The 24292-nt window shown below is 36.3% G+C and overlaps 1 protein-coding gene and 1 pseudogene across 1 annotated transcript in view; one reads left to right on the top strand and one right to left on the bottom strand.

The window, feature by feature from the left end:
- RAD18 (RAD18 E3 ubiquitin protein ligase) overlaps window positions 1–24292 on the top strand; it is a 103862-nt gene that overhangs the window by 39352 nt on the left and 40218 nt on the right. Inside the window, exons 7-10 of the mRNA XM_045991230.1 lie at window positions 1922–2106; window positions 9202–9278; window positions 10568–10628; window positions 20683–20820. Of these exons, the coding sequence (XP_045847186.1) occupies window positions 1922–2106; window positions 9202–9278; window positions 10568–10628; window positions 20683–20820 (461 nt within the window). The remainder of the gene's footprint in view (window positions 1–1921; window positions 2107–9201; window positions 9279–10567; window positions 10629–20682; window positions 20821–24292) is intronic.
- Window positions 17162–17945, bottom strand: LOC123932753 (annotated as a pseudogene).

Below are 24292 nucleotides of genomic sequence, written 5' to 3'. Positions count from 1 at the left end.
GATGAAGGATCAGTGTTACCTTCACGTTTTGGGAGTCATCTGTCAGTCTTCATATTTTAAAATTCTGGATAGAAATTGTTGATTTCTGTTGGTGCTTTTCATGGTAAATACCATTAAACTGTAGAGTTTCCCATTCGAATTTCACAGTCATGAGTTTAATTGTCTGTCCTTGATAAAATTACTGAACTGCCCCTCACAGTGTGTTTGTATAAACTCCTACAAAATGTTTCAGCTCTTGCTACCCACTGTGATTTTATTTAGCTGTAATCTTACCTGTCTCATAGAGCCCACTGGGCAGTTTTCAGAAAAATGTACTTTCTTGAGGGTTTGTAGGTCTTTCTACGATAAATAGTTATCTCTGGCTTTTAGACGTTATTGATAAAGCATAAAAGAAAAATTTAGGGAATGGTACTGTTGGTTAGTAGAAAAATGTTTGGTTGTTTTCATTCTACATATATTCAATTGTACTATTTCTCTCAGTGTAGTCTTTGGGCGATTTACATCAGATTTACTCTATGGAAGCTTGTTAACATAGATTTTAGGTCTCCACTTCTGATCAAAAATTGGGGGATGGTGATATTGGGGTGTGGAGATATGACCAAGAATCTGCAATTTAATAAACTCCCTTGGTGATTTGAAGATTTACTCCAGTTTGTGTAGCATGGCCTTGAAGGTGAACTAGTTATATGCAAGTTCTTTGTAAAATCTCGGGTTTGTTTGTCTGTTTGGATAAACTGTTTACTTTTAAGTGCTTATTAGTTTTTACTAGAAACTTTGGTATTTAAATTTTGGAATATTGGAATTTTAATGACTACTTTGAATGCATATTAAGCACCGAATTGCCATGGTGTTGAGCCAAGTAATGTACACAGAGAGCCAGCTTATAATCAGAATAAATAGTTCAAAGCTCACTAAGGAGTTCTGTTTTTAAAATTGTCCAAATCATTGATAACCCTTAGGTAGCTTGACTTCTATTTCATTTTAAGAAGTAATGTTTCTTAACTGGTTTTTTGGAGGGAGCAGAATGTCGTTTCATAGGGCTTTGCTATATTAAATTGTAGCTTAGTGCTTGTCAGTGTGTAAATTATATAAATAGAATGAAGAGACAGGTGGTGGTTTTGCTAATACACTTGTAATCCTTACATATTTGTTAATATAATTAATTGAAGTTGAAGAGAACAAAACCTTCTTGTATTTCTTGCTATTGTTTTTAGTCATGTTCTTTGAAGATGATGCCCTAAGAATATTATCTTCCTGTCAACTTTCAGAATTCTTTTTTCATTGGCAATGATGAATTGGTTAAAACTAACCATCCCAACACATCTTTAATTTAATCTAGAGCTTTTGTACAATGATTGCCTACACTTTAAGGAAGCAGTTTTGCCTGTGGATTGGCACTTTTTCTAAAGCAGCTATAATCTTAAATCTGTAGTCTAAATCTCAATAGTGTTTGTACTCTGATCATCCGAGGTAACAGTTTTTTGCAGAGATTTTGCATGGAAATCACTGGTACATTTTGGGACAAAGATGCTTTAAAGCAATGGAGAACTGAGGAAGTCTATGTAAGTGTGATTCTGAAGTGAGATTCTCACAGCATTTAGTGCACAAGCCTTCCATGGGTGTTGCCAGTCTGCATCTTTAGGCCTGACCTCTTTCTGAGACCTCTTTTTCTCTAAGTTGGCTGCCACCTAGATCCCAGTATCTGAATGTGCTGTGGGCACCTCAGATGCATCATGTCTAACACTGTCAACCTTATTTGCAAATTTAATTCTTCTTCTCTTTCCCATTTTTATCTTAGTGGTTCCGCTATTGTCCCAGTCACACTGGTACTCCATCAGAAGGCCAATTAACTATTTAATGTGGAGAACATTTGATAGTTCACAGTAACTCTGAGTGATCTCTTTTTTCCCCCCCTTTTTAGTTCTGTTCACAAAAGGAAGCCTCTGCCCAAAACTGTATATAACTTGCTCTCAGATCGTGATTTAAAGAAAAAACTGAAAGAGCATGGACTATCTGTTCAAGGAAATAAACAACAGCTCATTAAAAGGCACCAAGAATTCGTACACATGTACAATGCCCAGTGCGATGCTTTGCATCCTAAATCAGGTAAACTAATAAAGCAGTGAGTTCTTGTTTTCTGGTTAAAGCAATTTTGTGTAGCTCAGGTATTATAAGTCATAGAACAGAATTTTAATAAATACAATTTTGATAATAGATGAGACATGCAGATGTATTTCTTCAAAAGGTACTTAGAGTTATACTCTGATAAGCCTTTCTCCCAGCCAGTCTCTCAGTCACTATTCTCTCTCAGACGTAACCACTGCTGCTGGTTTCTTTTGTGTATCTTTCCAGAGATAGTGTGGGATGAAGAGTTGATCTAGAGAGCCACGGTTATAATCCCAGTTTTGCAGCTTTGTGACTGGGAGACTATGAGCAAGTTACTTATTCTCTCACTTTTCTCATCTATAAAGTAAGGGTTATAATACTGCATACTGCATAGTGTTTTTGAAAGGAATAAATGAAAAATGCATAGCCCCTTACCTTAGCAAGTAATTAGCATTCAGTAAATGTTATCATTATGATTATTAATTATACACAAACATATGTCCTTGATTATTGTTTGGTAAAAATGTAAGTATTAAATATACACTGTTTAATGGTTTGTCCTGTTTCATTTAGCCACACAGATATTTTGGAGTTCTTTGAATTATTAGTATATAAAGAATAACCTAATTTTTAATTTATTTTTTATTTTTTAAAAAAGATTTTATTTATTTATTTGACAGGCAGAGATCACAAGTAGGCAGAGAAGCAGGCAGAGAGAGAGGGGGAAGCAGGTTCCCCACTGAGCAGAGAGCTCAATGTGGGGCTCGATCCCAGAACCCCGGGATCATAACCTGAGCCAAAGGCAGAGGCCACTCTGACCCACTGAGCCACCCAGGTGCCCCGAGAATTACCTAATTTTTTAAAAACAAGTATAATATGCAAACAGAAAAATATACAAATTGTATTGTTTGGTGAATTATCACAGTATATTTCACAGAGGGAAAATACCTTTGTTACCACTTTTCAGGTCAGAACCAGTGTCCCAAAAGCCCCTGTGCTCCCCACCTCCAGTCACTACCAACTTCATCCTCATAGGTGGTCACCATCTTGACTTCTAACAGTAGTTGTCTTATCTATTCTTTTGAGTGTGGCTTCATTTGTGCAACATTATGTTTAGAAAATTCATCCATGTTTTCATGTGCAGGTGTGATTTTTTTCATTTTTGTTGCTGTAGAGTATTCCATTGTATACATATTTCATACTGTTTTTCCATTCAGTGGTTGATGGATATTTGGATTTTTTCTACTCTTTGGCTCTTAAGAATAATGCTGCTGTGAGTAATCTTTTTTATTTCTGGATGCACCTATGCACATATATTTTGGGGGTATATATATCTAGTAGTGAAATTGTTGTTATGTTTCTACAGCTATTCAGTTTTCATGAGTATAGCCAAAAACTCAGTATGAGGGTGCTCCCCCCCCCATTTAGTTCTTTTTTTTCTTCCTTTCTTGTTTTCATTTCTACTAATGTGCACTTTCATCAGGAGGTTCAAGGAGTTACAGTTTTTTTCACATCCTTGACAACATCAGTATTGTAATTTTTCCTTTTTGGCTATTCTGATGGGTTCTTGGTAGTATCTCATTATGGTTTTAGTTTGCATTTCCCCAATGACTTACAATGTTTAGCACATTTTTTAGAAGATTTTTATTTATTTGTCTGAGAGAGAGAGAATGAGGGGGGTTGATGCGGGAGGCAGAGGGAGAAGCAGGCTCCCCTCTGACTTCATTCAAAACATATAAGTTCTTAATTGTACTATTTAATCTTTTGTATTTTGCCTTTTGTTAGAACTTTCTATGTCCTTTCCTACTATAAGATTAGGAAGATCTTTTGTTTTCTTCTAAAAGTTTTATTGTTTTTGCTTTTACATTTTGACCTAGATTTTACCTGGAATCTATATTAGCCTATACTGTGAGGTAAGGGCAAGATTCTCCTGTTTTTCCATATGGATAGCCAATTAATGCGGCACCATTAATTGAAAATCTGTCCTTTCCCCACGAAATTGTCAGTACATCTTAATTGAGAATCAGCTGATTGTGTATGTGTGGGTCTTGGACATTGTTTTGTTCCATTAAGTCACATTTATCCTTTTGTCAGTAGTGTGTTGTCTTAATTATTTTATGAGTAATTTATTTATTTATTTATTTTTTATAAAAGATTTTATTTATTTATTTGACAGACAGAGATCACAAGGAGGCAGAGAGGCAGGCAGAGAAAGAGGGGGAAGCAGACGATCCCAGGACCCCAAGATCATGACCTGAGCCGAAGGCAGAGGTTTTAACCCACTGAGCCACCCAGGCACCCCTTATGAGTAATTTATAATAGATCTTGCTGCCTGCCAATGTAGTTCCTCTAGTTTTGTTTTTTGAGATTGCCTTGGCTTTTCTAGGCCCTTAGAATAAGTGTCTGGCCCTTCCAGACACTTATTCTAAAATTTATTATAAATTTTAGGATAAGCCTGTAAAATTTCATCAAGAAACTAAAATCTGCTTGGATTTTGATTGGGCCTGTGTTGAATCTGTAATCAGTTTGGTATCAAAGTTGATATCCGTACACTATTTGAGTCTTTCAATCCATGAATTTGGTTTATCCCTTTAGTTTTTCATTTCTGTCAGTGATGTTTTATAGTCTTCAGTATGAAGGGCTTTTTTTAAAGACTTATTCATTGGTATTTGATGTTTTTGATGCAGTTGTAATTGGTGTCTTGTTTTAAAATGTCAATTTTTATTTTTTTGTCACTGGCATGTAAAATGTAGCTAATTTTTATACATTGTCTTAAATATAGCACCTTGTTATTTATTCACTTTTTATGTGTGCATTTTAAAATTGGCACATAATCATCCTTTTATTTTTTAAAGATTTATTTATTTGAGAGAGAGGGGGAGAGTGCAGCGGGGAGGGGCAGAAGGAGAGGGAGAGAGAGTCTGAAGCAGAGTTGACACTGAATGCCGAGCACCACAAGGGGCTTGATTTCATGACTGTGAGATCATGACCTGAGCTGAAACCAAGAGCTGGATGCTCAACCAACTGTGCCACCCGTGTGCTTCTATAATGCATCTTCTTACTGTGTATAGTTAGATGAGTTTTGACAAATGTATGCATAGTCATCTAGCTATCATTTCAGTCAAAATATAGAACATTTTCTTCCCCAGATGTTCCTCTGCCCTTTTGTAGTCATTTCCCTTTTCCTTACTCTAAGGCCCTGAGATATACTGATGTTTTATGTTTCTCTAGTTTTGCCTTTTCTAAAATGCCAGTCAAATGGTGTTATACATATTGTACATTATGTAGTCTTTTGTATCTGGCTTCTTTCACTTAGTGCAGTGCTCTTGAAATTTACCATGTTGCATTATCAGTAGTGCACTCATTTCTATTTCAAGCAGTGTTCCAGTTTTTGGCTATTATGGATAAAGCTGTGATGAACATGGGATTATAGGTCTTTGTATAGCCATATGTTTTCATTTTTCTTGAATAAATACCCAGGAGTAGACTTACTGGGTCATATAGTACGTGTATGCTTAAAAGTAAAGAAATCGCTGAACTGTTTTTTTTTTTAAATTTTTTATTTATTTCTTATTTTTGACTATAATACGAGATTCTAGCTCCTTTTAAAATATTCTACTGTAGCAGGCAGTCACCCTGTTAAGGTTTAGCTTCAGATCCAGGCCTCCTTCTGTGGACTATGGTTCTAATGACAATTTAGTTTTCAGAACTCTTGCAGTGTTGTTCAGGTCTGCTTTATTTAATTGCTACCTGGGGGGCACTCAGAAAACCTGATATTCCATATTGTGGTTCAGTTCTCAGGCCTTTTTGACCTATTAGTTTTTTTTCAAAGATTTTATTTATTTGTCAGAGAGAGAGAGAGAGCGCACTCAGGCAAGCATGAGCAGAGGGAGCAGCAGTCAGAGGGAGAAGCAGGCTCCCCGCTGAACAAGAAGCCTGATGTAGGACTTGATCCCAGGACCCTGGGATCATGACCTGAGCCGAAGACAGATGCTTAATCGACTGAGCCACCCAGGCATCCCTGGCCTATTAATATTAGGATATTTTACATGTGAGTGGGTCAGGAATGTGTTTAGGATTTGCTGTGCAGGTTTAAAGGATGGTTTTCTTCAGGTTTTTTCTCTTTGATATCCTCACTCCTATCACTATTAGGGGATGAGGATGCTACCTGCTACTGGTGGGTGAGAGATAGAGATCTAGGTTACTCACTAGGTCTTTACTGGCATAGTGTTCCTGAAAGAGAAAAGCTGTCTCCAGTCTTCCTGCTATTGCTGGGGGAATTAAGGGGGTAGAATCCACACTCTAGACTTATTCTCTGATGATACTTTGGTGGGGAGGAAACATCAACAGTGTTTAGTTGGACTAGATCAGGTATTATCAAAAAGTTTATTGGTCTTCTTCTTTCATAGTCCTTTGCTAGAACAAAAATTGGTTCCTTGGAGTTTGTGTGTGTGTGAGAGAGAGAGAGAGAGAAAGAGAGAGAGAGATGGTTGATGATTCTGGGTTGCAGGTTTCACCAGTGCCCAGTCTGGGATATATAGAAGATAAAGAGAAAGCCTAGGGAACTCATCATCATGTTGTTCTTTAAATTCTGAGACCCTGAGGCAGTCCATCTTCCTCCTTCTATCTTTCATAGTTCTCTTACAATTTTCTGTTATTATATTACATCTAAGGGTTTTAGTTATACTTAGGAAGAATATGAGAAGAGATACGAGTCTAGTCCATCTTCAGAACTAGAAGTTCTTGTTAATTTTTAATTTCTGTTCTAGGTGCAAACACATGTAGGAATGTTTTCTTAGTGAATTAACCCCTTTATCATTATATGATTTTCCTCTTTTTTTAAAAAAAAAAAAGATTTTATTTATTTGTCAAAGAGAGAGAGAGCAATAGAGCACAAATGGGGAGTGGCAGGCAGAGGGAGAAGCAGGCTCCTGTGGGGCTCCATCCCAGGACCCTGGGATCATGACCTGAGACAAAGGCAGACGTTTAACCGACTGAGCCACCCAGGCATCCCTGTAGTTTCCCTCTTCATCCCTGACAGCATTCATTGTTCTAAAGTCTGTTGTGCCTGATATTAATATAGCTATTCTATGTTTCTTCTCATTAGTATTTACATGACACATCTCTCTCCATACCTTTATTTTGAACCTATGTCTTTTATTTAAAATGGGTACTTTGGGGGTGCTGGGGTGGCCCAGTCAGTTAAGCATCTGACTTCAGCTCAGGTCATGATCTCAGGGTCCTTGGAGGGAGCCCTACTTCGGCTCCCAACTTAGCGTGGAGTGTGCTTGTCTCTCTGCCCTTCTCCCTACTCATGCTCCCTTTCTCTCTGTCTCAAAAAAATAAGTAAAATCTTAATAAAATAAAAAGGATTCTTTGCTGAAAGCATGTAGTTTGTTCTTGGTTTTTTAAATCTAATATGCATTTTCTGTCTTTTATTATTGCTTTTAGATCATTTACATTTAATGTAATTATTGGTAATAGTTGGCTTTACAGTTAAAGTCTTCCTAATTGGTTTTTGCTTGTTTTATCTGCTTTTGTTCCATTTATTTATTTATTGGTTCTCTTTTGGACTGAGTATTTTTTTTTATAATACATTTTATTTCTTTGGGTTTATTTTCTCTTTTTAGAAAGTTTTAGCGGTTGACCTGCGGTTTGTAATAGACATCTTCAAGTAGTCACAGTCTACCTTCAAATGATATGCCTCATTTGTAGTATAAGAACCTAACAACAGTGTAGTCCCAATTCCTAATTCTTTGTGTTGTTGTTGTCATGAGTTTTACATTTTTACCTGTGCTGTTAACACAGTAATCTTGTTTTCCTTTAAAAGGACAGTTATTTTTTAGAGTAGGTAAAAAAAGAAAAATATATTTTGTATTTACCTTCATTTTTACCATTTCTAGCATTCTTCATTTTCTCTTATAGGAAGAGATAAAGAAGACATAAGTTTCTTGTTTCGTATTTCCTCTGCTTAAGCAACTTCCTTTAATGCTTTTATGGTATAGATCTACTAATAATACACTCTCTGTTTTTGTTTGTTGCAGAAAATATATATTTTTTAAAGATTTTTATTTATTTATTTTGAGAGAGAGAGAGAGACAGAGAGCATGAGAGGGGAGGTCAGAGGGAGAAGCAGGCTCCCTATAGAGGTGGGAGCCCGGTGTGGGACTTGATCCCAGGACTCTGGGACCATGACCTGAGCCAAAGGCAGGTGCTTAACCAACTGAGCCACCCAGGTGCCTGTTGTTGCAGAAAATCTTTATTCCTCCTTCACTTTTGAAAAATATTTCCATTGATAGAGAAATCTGGATTGTCAGGATTTTTCCTTTGTGCTTTTAATTCATTACTCCATTTTCTTCTGGCTTGAATAGTTTCTGATGAGAAGCATGATATAATGCTTGATTTTTCTTTATGTAATACACTCTTTCTCTGATTCTCACAGATTTTTCTCTGTGTGTCAGTGTGTATATATGCTATTCTTTTTTTTTTTTTTTTATATATGCTATTCTTGTATTTTTGTTTTGTTTTGTTTTTGCATGTATTCTGCTTAATGTTCCTTGAGTTTTTTACATTTGCGGTTTGATGTCTTTTATTAAATGTGGCAAATTCTGGCCATTAGGTCTTCAAATATTTTTTCTCTTCCCTTTCTTTCTCTTTTGGGATTTCTGTTACATGTATGTTACATGTATGTTATTGCTCCATAGTATTAATGCTCTGTATATAAAAGTGTATATTTATGTTTAGTACATTTGAGTTTGAGTGGATATCTGTTAAGAATTGGATTCACATTAACAAATTAATTTTCATATTCCATTGGGACTGCTATTTATACCTGTATACTTAAAGGAAAGAGCAAAATTACTCTTATGGTTGTCTTCAACTGTTCTGCATGTGTAAGAGTTCAGTGTTTTATTCCATGTTATTTTTGTAATCTTTTATTTTGAAATAACTTTGGACTTAGAAAAAAATTATAAGAATAGGACAGGGAGTTCATGTATACCCACCTTTTACCTTTAGAGTTAACACCTTATATGTCCATAGTATAATGATGAAAACCATGTAATTAACATTGGCTGTTTGTCCTTATTTTAACAGCTGCTGAAATAGTTCAAGAAATTGAAAATATGGAGAAGACTAGAATGCGTCTTGAAGCTAGTAAACTCAATGAAAGTGTATGTTGATGATCTGTTTCATTATCTGGGTAGAAATGATGGAAAGAAAAATTGAGTGCCCCCCCCAAAATTAAAGATTGCCAGAATTAAGTCTGTTCAATAGGAAATATCCTGGAACACATTTTCATTTAATGTATTATTGCAGCCTATTTTTAGCACAGAATTCTGTCCTTTAGCAATCTTCTAGGACAAAATACAATTATAGTCCTATAGAAAAAGCTATGTCTGTACATCAGGTGACCTTGATATTTGTCCTTTCTCTGCTGGTTGCATTTGATAAGCTCTTTAATATCTGTGGCCCTTAGGATCTTTGTCTGTAAAACTCAGGAATTGAACTATATGATCTCTAAGATCGTCCTTTAGCTCTGGCATTCTGCAATTCTATGATTATATTGATGGAGAAATTAAGTAATTGTAAAACTTTATGAGGATTGAGTATCTGTTGAGCTTATTGAGGGAATCAGAGACTTAAAATTCTTCACTATTGCCTTCCTCTAGCTTGATGGTCCAAAACTTGAGGAAAGGATACCAAAGAAGAAAATAGTCATTGTGTCCTATGACACTGGAGGAAGTGTTTGGGGCTCTCCCAAGTAGACTTTTTTTCCTAGACCATCGATAATGTGTAAGGAAAGCTACGACCTTAGGGAAGTAAGTTTATAATCAGATAGTAGAAAAAAAAATGAGATTTTCATTGACTTTATCATTACCTGTGCACTATCTAAAAGATGGAAACTATAACGAATCCTATAAGTAGATTTCTGATCTTTTAAGTCTAAGATTTTCAAAAGTGGAAGTAGAAATTGAAAACACTAAAATCTGACACTGTCATATTTTCTTTATATGTTCTTCTTCCAGTAGACTTGGAGAAGTTAGGTTGGAAAAGGTAGACGACAAGCAAGAAAATCTGCCTTATTAATGATCTGCTAAATGCTTCTTCAGTCTTGCGGTTTCAAGTGTTACTTGTTGTATTAATGAATGTGAAAAATTAAATATTGAAAGTAGAAATTTAATTGATTGTTGTGTTAATACACTTCATCTTAGCCTTAATCTGTATATTAGTGTTGCATTTTCTACAGTTGAGAAAACGGTAGTGAGTGAAAGGTATACTTATGATTCTATTCAAAGGAAATCCACAGGAGTTATTCTTCCTAGGTTTATATATAACAGAGATAAAGAGATTATTTTCCCCTATTTTAAATATCCACATTTGAGATTTTCAAGTTTGTATTACTAATTTTTGTTTCTGTCATATTTTAAATTTTTAATTAAGATTTTTTGGATTATTTTAGATAATGGTTTTTACAAAGGACCAAACAGAAAAGGAAATAGATGAAATTCACAGTAAATATCGTAAGTTGTGTGACATTTTCTTTATTTACAGAGAACTTGGGTTGCAGATTTTCATCTTAAGTAATTTTTTAAAGTAAATTTTTATAGTAATGTTTGATATAAACTTGTTAAGCAACTTAAGCAACTGAATTTTAATTGAGTTTTTATTCATTGACCTTTTTTGTCATTCTTTGTGCCTGCTTTTTGATTTCTAACATTCTTCTTTGAGCTTATCACTAAGCACTTTGCAAAATATTAATTAGTTGCTCTCAAAGCATCTCTGTGAAAATAAAATGGAAGTAAAATGGAAATGTTCCTGACTTTCTATCCTATCCTCAGGCCACTCATTGACAACACTTCTGTGAAGAATTTCAGCACTTTTTTGGCTTCCAAATTTGTGTCAAAAATATTTTTCATTTTATCAGTTATTACCAACTTCCAAGTTACTTCCTTTTCCTTATTAAGCCTTTGTATATCTTTTCCAGAGTCAGGGCTTTAATGTTTTAATGTCAGTTTGGTAGCTATATTGCTTGGTTGGTTGCATTTTTAGTTTAAATTTAAATTTAAGTGCCTGACAAACAGGTATTTAATAAATATTTATTGAATGAGTATTCTGCATGTGATATGTTTAAGTTGTGCTAAGAGAATTGTGTTTTCTTCTTTTAGTTCTTGGGCTTTGTGTAGGTTCAACAGTGATCTGTTTGGGGAGGGGGAATGAAGTACACAGGCCCTAGATACAGGTGTCATGGCCTGTGCCTTACTAGAGTAGGAAAAGAAGCCTTGAGTATTCGTGGACTACAGACAGAACAACAAAAGTCACTTTTATTCTCTTGTTAGAAAGTGTGATGGGAGCCTCCTTAATTTTTGGGAAGTCAATGTGATTTTTCTTGAGACAGGAGATTGAGATTATCAAATGATCACTGAATTGCCAAAAATAAGCCCTGTAAAAATAAGGAAACCAGAAAATCTGCTTTTAGCGAAAATAATTTAAACCACTAAAAGAATGATACCTTACAACGCCATACTGAAAAAAATGTGGATTAGATTTAGGCAAGAAAATATACAACTATCTATTGCTCTCCATTTATATATCTAAAAGAAAGTCTAACTTTACTAGATAGGTTGTATTAAATTAATGCATTTAGCCCTAAAATAAACCTCTGTATCTAGTTAAAAAAATACATGAAATGGACAATTTCCTTGAAAGATACAAATTACTGAACTGTATTCAAGAAGAAGTAGATAAGCAAATTGAATTTGCAGTCTGTGAAGCAATGCCAAGTCCAAATACGTTCACTGGGGAATTCCGTGAAATTTGTAAAGAAGGTAGTAATATCAACTCCGTACATATTCTGCTAGAAGATTGAAATGGAAGGAATACTTCTTACCCCACTTTATGAGGCTGAAGTTTCCATGAAACTACAAACCAAAGACAGTATAATAAAAGTTCTTACTAGTATTCCTTATGAACATGGATACAAAAATCCTTAATAAGATTTTAATAAATTAAATCTGGCAATACATATAAAGGATTATATATCATAACCAAGTAGGATGGATCCTAATAAGGTAAGATTGGTTTAATTTTAGAAAATTAATCATTGTAATTCACTGTATTAAGTGACTGAAAAAAAACACTCAACAATTCTCTAAGTAGATGAAGAATAAGCATTGAACACCCATTAATATTAAAAACTCATACTAAAATAGAATTTCTTCAATCTGATAAAAATATCTATAGGAAACCTACAACTAACATCATAATTAATGATGAAATAGTAAATACTTTTCTTCTGATTAGAAACGAGGTAGAGGCGTCCATTCTTACCTCTTTTGTTTAGCATTGTTCTGTAGGTTCTAAACATTGTGAAGAAGCAGAAATAAATAGGATACAGATTTGAGCAGAAGGAGCAAAACTTTATATTCATAGTCGAGATGATCATCTTTCACAGTTTGAATCCTAAAAGAAAAAGCTTAAAGAAAATGTGATGAATTATATTTCAGTAGAATTAAACCTTTACTCTTTAAAAGGCAAATATGAAAATGAAAAATCAAGCTAAAGATTATGAGAAAATATTGTAAAATTTATATTTGACAAGGTACTAGTGTCTATGTTCTTTATTCTATATATGTACTATATTCTTTAGAACTCTTACAATTCAGTAAGGTATAGGCCATACTTTTTTTACAAGAGCAAAAGATTTAAACATTCTTCATTCAGCAAAATAGGTATTCAAAAACCAAATAACCACATGAAAATATATGGTTAATCTTATTAATCTTTAGGAAAATATAATTTTAAATGAAATAATACTACCAAAAAAATAAGTAATACTATGTAGTTATTTTAACTGAAAAAAACAAAAAAACAAGAAAGGATAATACCAAACCACTGGTCAGGATGTGGAGCAAATCAGATTTGTTGAGATATAATTTCCAACAAATAAAACTAGTCAGTTGTAATGAACAATTTGAAGGATATTATTGACAAATATATCAGCTTATTCATATTATCCTAAACTGAGAACAACCTAAATATCCATAAATACATTATGATACATCCATATACAATGGAACAATACTTAATAAAAAGGAATTAACGCTACGCATAGGAAACAACATGGAGGGATGTCAACAATATTGTGTTAAAACACAAGCCAAACTGCATCCTGAATGACTCCATTTATAGAGTTCTAGAAGAGGCAAAAATTAGTAATGAAACCAGATTGGTACTGCCAGCTGCTGTGGCTGGAGGAAAAGGGGGTCATGAAGGAACTCTCATAGGTGACCTAATTCTTCTAATCTTCTATTTCATGATTGCATTGGTAGTTACATGACTGCAATTTTTTATTTTATTTTTTTAAGATTATTTATTTATTTATTTGACAGAGATCACAAGTAGGCAGAGGGGCAGGCAGAGAGGGAGAGGGGGAAGCAGGCTCCCTGTTGAGCAGAGAGCCCGATGTGGGGCTCCATCCCAGGACCCTGGGATCATGACCTGAGCTGAAGACAAAAGCTTTAACCACTGAGCCACCCAGGCACCCCCTACTGCACATTTTTTAAAAAATACATCAGATTGTTTGCTTAAAATTGATGAATTTTACTATGTGTAAATTATTTCTCAGGAAGTCTGATTTTAAAAACTTAGTGACAAGAATGGCATTCTTTTCTATTTCTGCAAATCTCTTTGATGTCTCGCTTAAATAGAGGGTATCCTGAGTCTCCTTGAGCTTTTGCATTTAAACTGTTGCCATGTGTTTTTTTTTTATTAAAGTATATGAAAAATATCCAGCCTGATGCAGATAGTTAATTGAAAAGAGGGAAGTATTTCGGTAGATTTTTAAGGTAATCATGGATATTCTTGGCAAGTGTTATTTCAAAATAGAAAGGTTATTTACAGTGGAATTTGAAATCTGTTAATGAAGTTTCTGTCCTCTATTGCATAAAAATCCCTGGTCTGTCATGTGCTTTGAATGGACCTTTTACCTGTGAATGTAGTGTTGTTTGTTGGTTATTTGGAAAATACTGATTCATTGAGTTGCAAATGTTTGCATGTTTATATTACATTTATATTATATAATGTGAAAAATAGCATTCCTTAGTTTTACCACCAGTCTTTTTTTTTTAATTAACATATAATGTATTATTTGTTTCAGGGGTACAGGCTTGTAATTCATCAGTCTTACACAATTCACAGTGCTCACCATAGCACATACCCTCCCCAATGTCCATCACACAGCCACCCCATCCCTCCCATCCCCCTCCACTCCAGCAACCCTTAGTTTGTTTCCTGAGATTAAGAGTCTTGTATGGTTTGTCTCCCTTTCTCACCACCAGTCTTATCAGAAAAGTTAAGTATGGGAAGTTGTACAAAATGGTGGATACAAGTTATCCAAAATTCTTGATTTTCCCTGAAAGCTATTCTTTTATATTTGGCAGCAAATACTGTTACTTGTTTTTCCTGAAGTGGCAACTTCCTTCCCTCATTTATTTTTGAGAAAATATATTATCCAAGTATGAATAATCACAGTTTGTCTACTGTTCTTTCAAATAAAAACAATGTTCATTTTAAAAGTGGCTAATTTAGCTCACAACTGAAATAATTACACAGGTGCTTCTGCAGGGCACTTTGGGTATGTAGCAGAAGTGCTATATTTATAGTTCTCATTTTACCTCTGAGGTTATTAAAAAGGTACTCCAGGGTCAAAATTTAATAAGATTAATAATTTTCTTACTGCTTCATCAAGGATATTCTTAAGTAAGATTGACTTTTTAAAAATGGGTGGTATATGGTCATGTAGAATATAGTGATTACTGGTACAGTTCAGGGTCACTTCCTTGGCTTATGCTAAGACACTCATGGTTTTATCTACCATTACTATTGCACTGTCTGTGCAATAGTGTTTTTATTACACATATGTCAGTGTAACAACAAAAAAAAGGCAAATAAAATAGGTTTTAGCCTCATTTGCCCTCTGAAAGAGGCTCAGAGATCTTCAGCAGTCAACCAGTGCACTTGAAATTCTGCTGTTTCAGAGTGTAGAGGATGGGTGGGGAGGCAGCGGAGAAAACTGAAGGAGTGGCCTGGAGATAGGAGTAGAACTTGGAAATGTGGTATCAGAAAATCTAGGAAAACAAAGTGTTTCAAGAAAGGAGATATGATGAATTCTGTCAGATGCTACTGTAGATGGTTGAGTAAGAGATGGAAGGTTGAGTAAGAGATGGAAGGCATCAGTACATCTCACAACTCAAGTGGTACACTAACTTCTGCAAGAACAGTTTCATTAGAGAAGAGGCATCAGAAGCACACCATGTCGGCTGAAACACATTGGAGGGGAGGAGGTGAGACTTAAGGTGGACAGCTCTTTGGGGGAGGTTTTACTATGTCAGGGAGAGCAGAAAAATGAGGGCGTAGCTGGAGGTGGATGTTGGTCAAGGGATGGTTTTGTTTGTTTTTCAAGTTGGGAGATAACATAGTGGCTTTCAGATCTTTTTTGACTGCAGCCCAAGGTGAGAATTATATTTATTTATTTTAAAGATTTTTTTTTTTTTTTAATGTGTCAGAGAGAGAGAGAGTACAAGCAGGGGGAGCAGCAGAGGGAGTGGGAGAAACAGACTCGCCACTGAGCAGGGAGTTAGACATGGGGCTCGATCCCAGGACCCCAGGATATGACCTGAGCCAAAGGCAGATGCTTATAACTGAGCCAACCCAGCACCCTGAGGATTATATTTTAGATATAATTCCCTTCTCATTTTTTAAAAGATTGTATTGAGATGTTTGCAAATGATGTTTGCATTCCCCCTCCCCCAACCTTAAATGGCCCCAACCTTAGAAAAAATTATCTTCTATCATTTTTCTCTCAAAATTTCAGTGACTTTGAAAACAATATAAGTAGTGAGATAAATATGTTCCAAAGCCTGTTGGTTATGCTTATCCAAACCACCCATATTGCATCCTACTCTCTCTCTCTCTTTTTTTTTTTTCCTAATATTTTATTTATTTGACAGAGAGAAATTACAACTAGGCAGAGAGGCAGGCAGAGAGAGAGGAGGAAGCAGGCTCCCCGCAGAGCAGAGAGCCCGATGCGGGGCTCCATCCCAGGGCCCTGAGATCCTGACCTGAGCTGAAGGCAGAGGCTTTAACCCACTGAGCCAACCAGGCACCCCCCTCTCTCTCTTTTTTTAATAAGACTTTATGTTTTTAGAGCAGGGAAATGTTACAGAAGTTCCCATATATCCCCCATGCCTGCATATGCATGACTTCTCCCATTATCAACAACCCCTACCAGAGGGTACACTTGTTATAGTTGATGAACCTACATTAACACATCATAGTCACCTGAAGTCCATACTTAGGGTTCATTTTTGGTGTTGGAGAGAGTTACAATGACATGCATCACTGTGGTATCCTGCAGAGTATTTTCACTGCCCTTAGAATCCTTTGTGCTTCCTCTGTTCATACCTTCTGCTACCAAACCCCTGGCAACCACTGGTCTCTTTATTACCTGCATAGTTTTGCCTTTTCCAGAATGTCACATATTTGCCATCATGTAATACGTAGTCTTTTCAGATTGTCTTCTGTCACTTGGCAATATGCATTTAAAGTTTCTCCATGTCTTTTCATGACTTGATGGTGCTTTTCTTTTTAGTTCTGAATAATATTCCACTGTCTGGATGTACTAATAGCTTATCCATTCAACAACTGAAGGACATCTTAGTTGCTTATTCTTGCCATTTTTAATGTACTCTGGCACTTTCCATACTACTCTTATTATTTCATTAAGAAAAAAAAATGCTGGTCTATACCTAGTTGTTTTCATAACCCACACTCTCACTTCTAGCAGAACAGTCTCAGGTGTATTTGTATGCCCACGGGAAAGGTGCATAAGAGGAGGAAATTGTTGATGTGAGACAGGGAGAGGGTAAGTAAGTACAGGTGCTGTCTCTTTGAGAGAACCTTAGTGATGGAATCCAGAGGGTAATTTAGGGCTTGGCTTTTTTTTTTCCCCCAAGAGAATAGATCTACACCTTTATTTATTTACTTTCCAATTAGCTTAAATACTTGAGGGGTACAGCGTTACACGGATTCTATGGCCAATGGCATAGCAGGAAGGTTGCTTTGGAATTTGGCATGAACCATGCCACTGTTACCATGAGCACGAGTTACCTTTCCTCTGATTCCTCTGGTTTTGTTTGGCTTGCCACCAGCAGTCACTGTCGTGTTCTTTGTTTTGTACACATAAGCACGTCTCTTGCCTAGGTAGAATTCAGATTCATCTCTAGCATAAATACATTTAATTTTAAGAAGAGCTGTGTGTTCCCTCTGGTTCCGGAGACCTGGCTTATAGCCAGCAAAAATGGCCTTGGACCACAGCCTCCAGAGCTATTTGTCGTTTTAGGAGTCCTGTTCCCAGCAGACCTCCACAGGTTCCAAGATGGCCAGGTGTTGGCATTTAATTGCTGCAAGGACAGTTACTTCTCATTCAATACAAGGAAGATAGAGCGTATGTGCACAGATGAAGGGATGGTAGTTGGAAGATGACAGGGCTCTGGTTAGAATGTTCCTGTGTTTTCAAAAAAAAAAAAAGAATGTTTCTGTGTTCTCAAAGTAGTGTGAGGCCAGCCGAGAAGGGAGTTTTGCAGGTCTGGAAAAGTGTGACATGGTCATTTTGGAGAATAGTAAAGCAGTGTTTGCTAGAGAAAGTGAGAAATTTGTACAGCAGTGTTGAGTGCCCATTTTAGGCTTATGTCATGAATTTACAGTGAAACTGGTCAGTTCAGGGCTAAATGAATATGCCCTTAGTGAGTGTTAGCCATTACTATTACTCTCTTCTCCATCCAGGTTTAGATGCTTGGGTGTCCTAGGTGGTTGGTGAAAAAAATGCATGAGATTTTACTTTGGGAGACACTGACTCCAAACTTGTTCTGTGACTTAAAGTAGTTGACTGAGTATCTCAGTATCATCCTTCTGGAGGATGAGTCTGTCCTATTCTTGTGACAGCCTGGCTTTGGTCTTGTGTACCGCAGGGTTCACGGGCAGATCCAGAGATGCTTTGGCTGTAGAAGCTTGTCTAAAAAAGTAGTTAAGGGGTGGTGAAGAAGTGAAGGGCTTGACTTGGAGAGGCAGAAAAGGTGATAGAATTCAAGTATTAAAAATCTTGAAGAATATCAGTTGGTTGAATGTGGGGCTTATTCATCAGCTTCCACACTTATCTCAGCCACTTAATATTTTTAAGAGGTAAATTCAGGGCATCTAATTAGCAGAACTGAGAGTTTAAACTCTAAAGTACTCCTTGCCAGATGGCACAGCTCCTAAAATGAGGTGAAGAGATGAATGGGAACAATTTTATTAGTCATAATCTCTTAGCATTGTTCATCTTTTGAGCAGAGGTTATTGGACTCTTTGGGCTAAAGCCAGAGCAGTGGCTGCCATTTACTTTTTGGTTTCCAGCCTAGCTGTAGGGGTAATCAGATCAAACAGAGAAAATCTCTTTTAAACCTGGGCTTTTATTACTTCAGAGGAGAAGGTCATTAAGCCTTCTTAACTCTTAATGAGATTACTTGAGCAAGTTTCTTAAGTAATTCTTACACCCATAATTCCACGTATGCAATGGCCTTCCTGGGAGAAGACCTAGACCAGATCTGACCAAATTTCATAGACCCCATAGTGCTGTGTTACCCTTGCCTAACAGAAACCATATAGTGATGGTGGTGGTCTCCCACTGACTCTGGGGAGCTGAAGGAAGTATATAATAATTATCCTCAAATGAACAGAGTTAAATAGGACCTGAAAGAAATCACCTAGCTTGTTTCCTAGGTAGGATCTCACCTATTTCTGAAGAGCTAACTTTTACCAGTAATCTTTGTTATGGCCAGCCCAGATTTCTTTTGCTGGAATTTTAACCAAGCCACCATGTCAGTTTCATGGGGAGTTTTACATGTACTGTACACATAAATATATTGGGATTAGGAGCAGTCTCTCCTTAATGTCCAAAGTACAGTCACATTTATAGGTCAGGAATATTGAAATCAATGTGCAAATGGAGGAAAAACTGGCTTCTTCCACAGTGGGGAGGGAAGTCAGTTTGACCCTTCGCCCTGCAGGATTTTGCATGTCTGTAGACAAGAATAATTTTCCGTTGCCATCAGTTATCTACAATTTACAGAGCTATAACATAGCTCAAAGGCAGCGAATGCCTGAATCTTGGAAGGGTAGCACTAGGAAAGGCATAGTTTTCAATAAAAGCACAAATTTTTTTCTTACACTCATTTATTCTTAATATTGTGCCACAGGGAAAGTGTTGGTTACCATATGAAAATGGTCTCAAAACATGAATTATTTGCAGTATGACTCTAAAATACATTTTTACAGAATTTATGACATCATTTTGAGCCATGACTTAAGTGTATGAGGGTGCTAGATAAGTCAAGTGCAACCTCAGCTGTCTGAACTATAGCTCAAGATCAGAAATAGACGTCCTAAAGGCTGTGCTCTAACAACGCCTGGCCATTCTTTATTGAGTAAATGAATGTACATTAATAATGGTGACATTGAAATCAGGCTTATGTTATCTTCAGATTATTAAAGTAGCAGCTGTTATTAAGATTGGTGTAATTATGATATCCTGAGATAAGGTAGATTGGGGGTAAGAGGTGGATGTTAAAGGGATCTTTTGGGATATTAAAGGGATCTTCGCAAGAGAAAGGGAATCCAAATGGATATCCTTTGTTTTTATAATCCAGCTTTCCTGGAGGCTTCTGCTTTTATACTCAGATAGTGTTCTCATGTTAGTAGTCTTTTGTTTCTTGGGTGTTAGAATGGTGTCTTTTGGATATAGTTAAGAAAGTGGTATCTTTCGTGCTTTATCAAAAACCTTTCAGAGTATGAGATTTGGGGGGAAAACCTATAGTAGCAAATTAGGAATATCCTGTTTCCATGTTTGTACCTGAGGAAAGGAAGAAGATAAGAAAAGAGAGGCTTCCATGACCCCTAGGTCTATGTATTTTTTGTGCTTTCCAGTTTGTAAATTTTTTTTTTAAAGATTTTATTGATTTATTTGACAGACAGAGATCACAAGTAGGCAGAGAGGCAGGTGGAGAGAGAGGAAGGGAAGCAGGCTCCCCGCTGAACAGAGAGCCCAATGCGGGGCTCGATCCTAGGATGCTGGGATCATGACTTGAGCCGAAGGCAGAGGCTTAACCCACTGAGCACCCAGGTGCCCCTCCAGTTTGTAAATTTATTGCAAGTGATTCCCAAGGATTTTTTTTTAAAGATTTTATTTATTTATGGGAGAGAGAGAGTACCAGTGAGCAAGCGGGGGTTGGGAGCAGAGGGAAAGGAAGAAGCAGACTCCAGCTGAGCAGGGAGCCCAACTTGGGACTTCATTTCAGGACCCTGGGGTCATAACCTGAGCTGAAGGCAGATGCTTAACCCACATATAACTGAGCCACCCAGGTGCCCCAACAAGAATGTTCTTGAGCAAGTTTGTACACGTCTTGATACTCAGTATGTCAGCATAACAAAAATACAGCTTTTACAGTCCTTGCTTTACTAAGAAGATCTTTTGAATTTTAGGTAAAAAACATCAGAATGAATTTCGGCTTCTGGTGGATCAGGCCAAAAAAGGATACAAGAAAACTGTTGAAATATCAAAAAAAAAAGTAACAAAAGAAGAAGATGGACCTACAGAAAAGCTATTACCTATTTGCGTGGGTAAGAGACTAATTACAATTAGTAACTAAAAACAAATGTGTTGAATTTCACTATTTAAGATTTTATTTATTTAACTTAGAGCAGGGAGAGGGGCAGGGGAAGAGGGAGAGAGAGAATCTCAAGCAGACTTCCCGCTGAGCACAGAGCCCAACACAGGGCTTGATCTCATGACCCTGAGATCATGACCTCAGCCAAAACCAGGAGTTGGACACTTAACCACCCAGGTGCCCCTTAATTTCGCTATTTGTTTTTAATATGAAAAGAAAGTAAAACAATGGGAATTTACCTTTTTATTACATATCTGAAGTGGAAAAAGTATTTTTAGACATACAGCTGTTGTTGAATATAAACTAAGTTTGTTACTGTGGGGAAAATGATTGGGAGATGCCCTGATGACAAGTTTCTAAAATCTTTGGTTTAATGGTAAATCGGAAGTTTCTTAGTTGTTTCAGCCTAAGGACGTTTTTTAGGTGTAGGATTTATTGCTGCACATCTTCAAATATTGTACAAATAATTTATTTTAATTTTTATTTATTTATTTGACAGGGAGAGAGAGGGAGCACAAGCAGGCGGAGTAGCAGGCAGAGGGAGAGGGAGAAGCAGGCTCCCTGCAGAGTAAAGAGCCTGACATGGGGCTCGATCCCAGGACCCTGGGATCACGACCCAAGCTGAAGGCAGTTGCTTAACCAACTGAGCCACCCAGGCGCCCCATATTGTACAAGTAATTTTTATCTTAGAATAGTTTTTGCTATAGGTCACTGGTATTTTGGATGGAATGTTCTGCTAAAAAGTCTGAAGCTTATAAACTTCAGGTAAATTCCCATTGTTTTACTTACTTTTCATATTAAAAATAAATAGTGAAATACAGCACGTCCTTAATTTGGGTCCATTTTAAGTTTGAGATTAATATCATACTTCTCTTGTCAGGGCTTTGGGCCAATGAACAAAACAGAATCAGTGGAGGAAAGTGCACATAAAAATTCCTTTTTTTTCTCTTTATTGTGATAAACTATATATAATATTTATCATTCTAACCATTCATAAATGTACAATTCAGCAGCATTAAATACATTCAGAATGTTTTATAATAGCCCCCACCATCTAGACCCAAAACTTTTTCATCATCCAGCATAAGCTCTGTACCTATTAAAAATAGTAACTCTCTTGCCCTTTCCCAGCCACACTCTGGTAATCTCTGTTCTATTTTCTGTGTGGATTTGCTTACATTAAGTACCTCATATAAGTGGAATCATACTAATATTTGTCCTTCTGTATCAACTTATTTCACTAAGCATAATATTTTCAAGGTCCTGTTGTACCAAATATCAAAATTTCATTGCTTTTTATAACCAAATAATATTCCATTGTGTGTACATGCCACACTTTGTTTATCTCTTCATCTGTAATGGGTTTCACCTTTTGGCCATTGTGAATAATGCTCTATGAAGATTGGTGTTCAAATACATGTTCACGTGTCTGCTTTCCATTCTCTTGGGTATATACCTAAGGATGGAGTTTCTGATTCTTAAGATAATTCTTTGTTTACTTTTTGAAAAACCACAAAACTCTTTCCAAAGTGGCTGTACCATTTTACATTCCTGCCAGTAGTGCTTAATGATTCCAGTTTCTCTATATCCTTGCCACACCCGTTCCTATTTTTTTTTAACCATAGCCATCAAGGTAGGTGTGAAGTGAATATCTTATGGTTTTGATTTACATTTTCCTAATGACTAAAAATGTTGAACATCTTTTCATATACTTTTTGGCTATGTGTTTTTCTTTGAAAAAATGTCTACTTGTGCTCTGCTCATTTTTCATTTGGTTTGTTTGGGGTTTTTTTTGTTGGTTTTCTTTTAGGAATTCTTTATATAATCTGGATATTAATCCTTTTCCATGTATATGACTTGCATATATTTGTAAATATTTTCTTGGTTGTCTTTTTGCTTCCTTCATAGTTTCTTTTGTTGCATAAAGGTGCTTAATTTTGATGAAGTCCAATATATCCATTTTTTTCTTTTGTTATCTGTGCTTTTGGTGTTATATCCATGAAATTGTTGCCAAATTGTTCATGGAGATATTTCTCTTTGTTTTCTTCTAGGAGTTTTATTGTTTTAGCTTTTATGTTTAGGTATGTGATCCTTTTTGAGTTAATTTTGGTGTGTGGTGTAAAGATTCAACTTCATTCTTTTATGTGTAGATAAAGCACCAGTTTCTAAAAAGACTATCCTTTCCAAAGAGAATGCTCTTGATATTGTTGAAAATGAATTGACTGTGTATGTAAGGGTTTCTTTTTGTACCCTCTGTTCTGTATGTTTGTTCTCATGTCAGTACTATACTGTTTTATTTTTTTATTTTTTTATTTTTTTTAAAGATTTTATTTATTTATTTGACCAGAGAGAAATCACAAGAGGCAGGCAGAGAGAGAGGAAGGGAAGCAGGCTCTCCGCTGAGCAGAGAGCCCAACGTGGGGCTTGATCCCAGGACCCTGAGATCATGACCTGAGCCGAAGGCAGCGGCTTAAATTAACCCACTGAGCCACCCAGGCGCCCCAGTACTATACTGTTTTAATTATGTAGTTTTGTTATACATTTCAAAGTCAAGGTGTATGAGTATTCCAGCTTTATTCTTCCTTTTCAAGGTTGTTTTGACTATTTGGGTCCCTTGAGATTCCATGTGAATTTTAGGAAGAATTTTTCTATTTCTGCAAAAGTACCTTTGGAATTGAAGCTGTAGATTGCTTTAGGTACTTTCGATATTTTAAAGAGTATTGTCTTCCAGTTTATGAACACAGGATGTCTTTATTTATGTCTTCTTTAATTTCTTTCAACAATGTTTTGTAGTTTTCAGCACTTCAGTTTTTCACCTCTTTGGTTAGATTTATTCCTAAGTGTTACTGTTTTACATGCTGGTGCGTTCTTTTCCACTCCCCCCCCGCCCCACCCAAGTCTCCTGGTAACATTTAGTAGGTTGCTGCCTGAGTATGTACCTCGTGCACTTTGTGAACAACTTGAATGTGTTCGTGTTGAAGGATTTTCTTAGAAAGTAGTTTAGTTCCTGAAAAAAAATCTGGCTTAATATCTCAGATTGGGAGAACATTTTGCTTACTAGTTGAATGTCTCTTGAAAATGATTGATTACTTATACTCAGGGCTGTGCATTATATATGTATATGGCCATAAATACTGCTCTTTGTGGGGTTCAGAGTTGATTACTGCTTCTAGGTTGTTGTACATGAATGCATGTGTCTGAGAAGGGTGGAGAGTGTGGGAGACAGGAGGACAGACAGACTAGCACAACTAACTGGGAAGTTGAGCTCTGTGCAGCATCATACAACCAGTGTAATTTTTGTTCTTTGGCATCAACTTGGTCATTGAAGTGCCAATATAAGTGAAGAAGATACATGTTCTCTCAAGTAAATCCTTCATCTGTTTTTGTCGCCTGTCTTCCGGGATGCTTAATGTCAGAGCCTCAGA

This window comes from Meles meles, chromosome 20 (genome assembly GCF_922984935.1).
Source record: "Meles meles chromosome 20, mMelMel3.1 paternal haplotype, whole genome shotgun sequence".
NCBI classification, from domain to species: domain Eukaryota; kingdom Metazoa; phylum Chordata; class Mammalia; order Carnivora; family Mustelidae; genus Meles; species Meles meles.
Note: the sequence above shows the minus strand (reverse complement) of the source record. Positions and strands in the feature narration are given on the sequence as shown.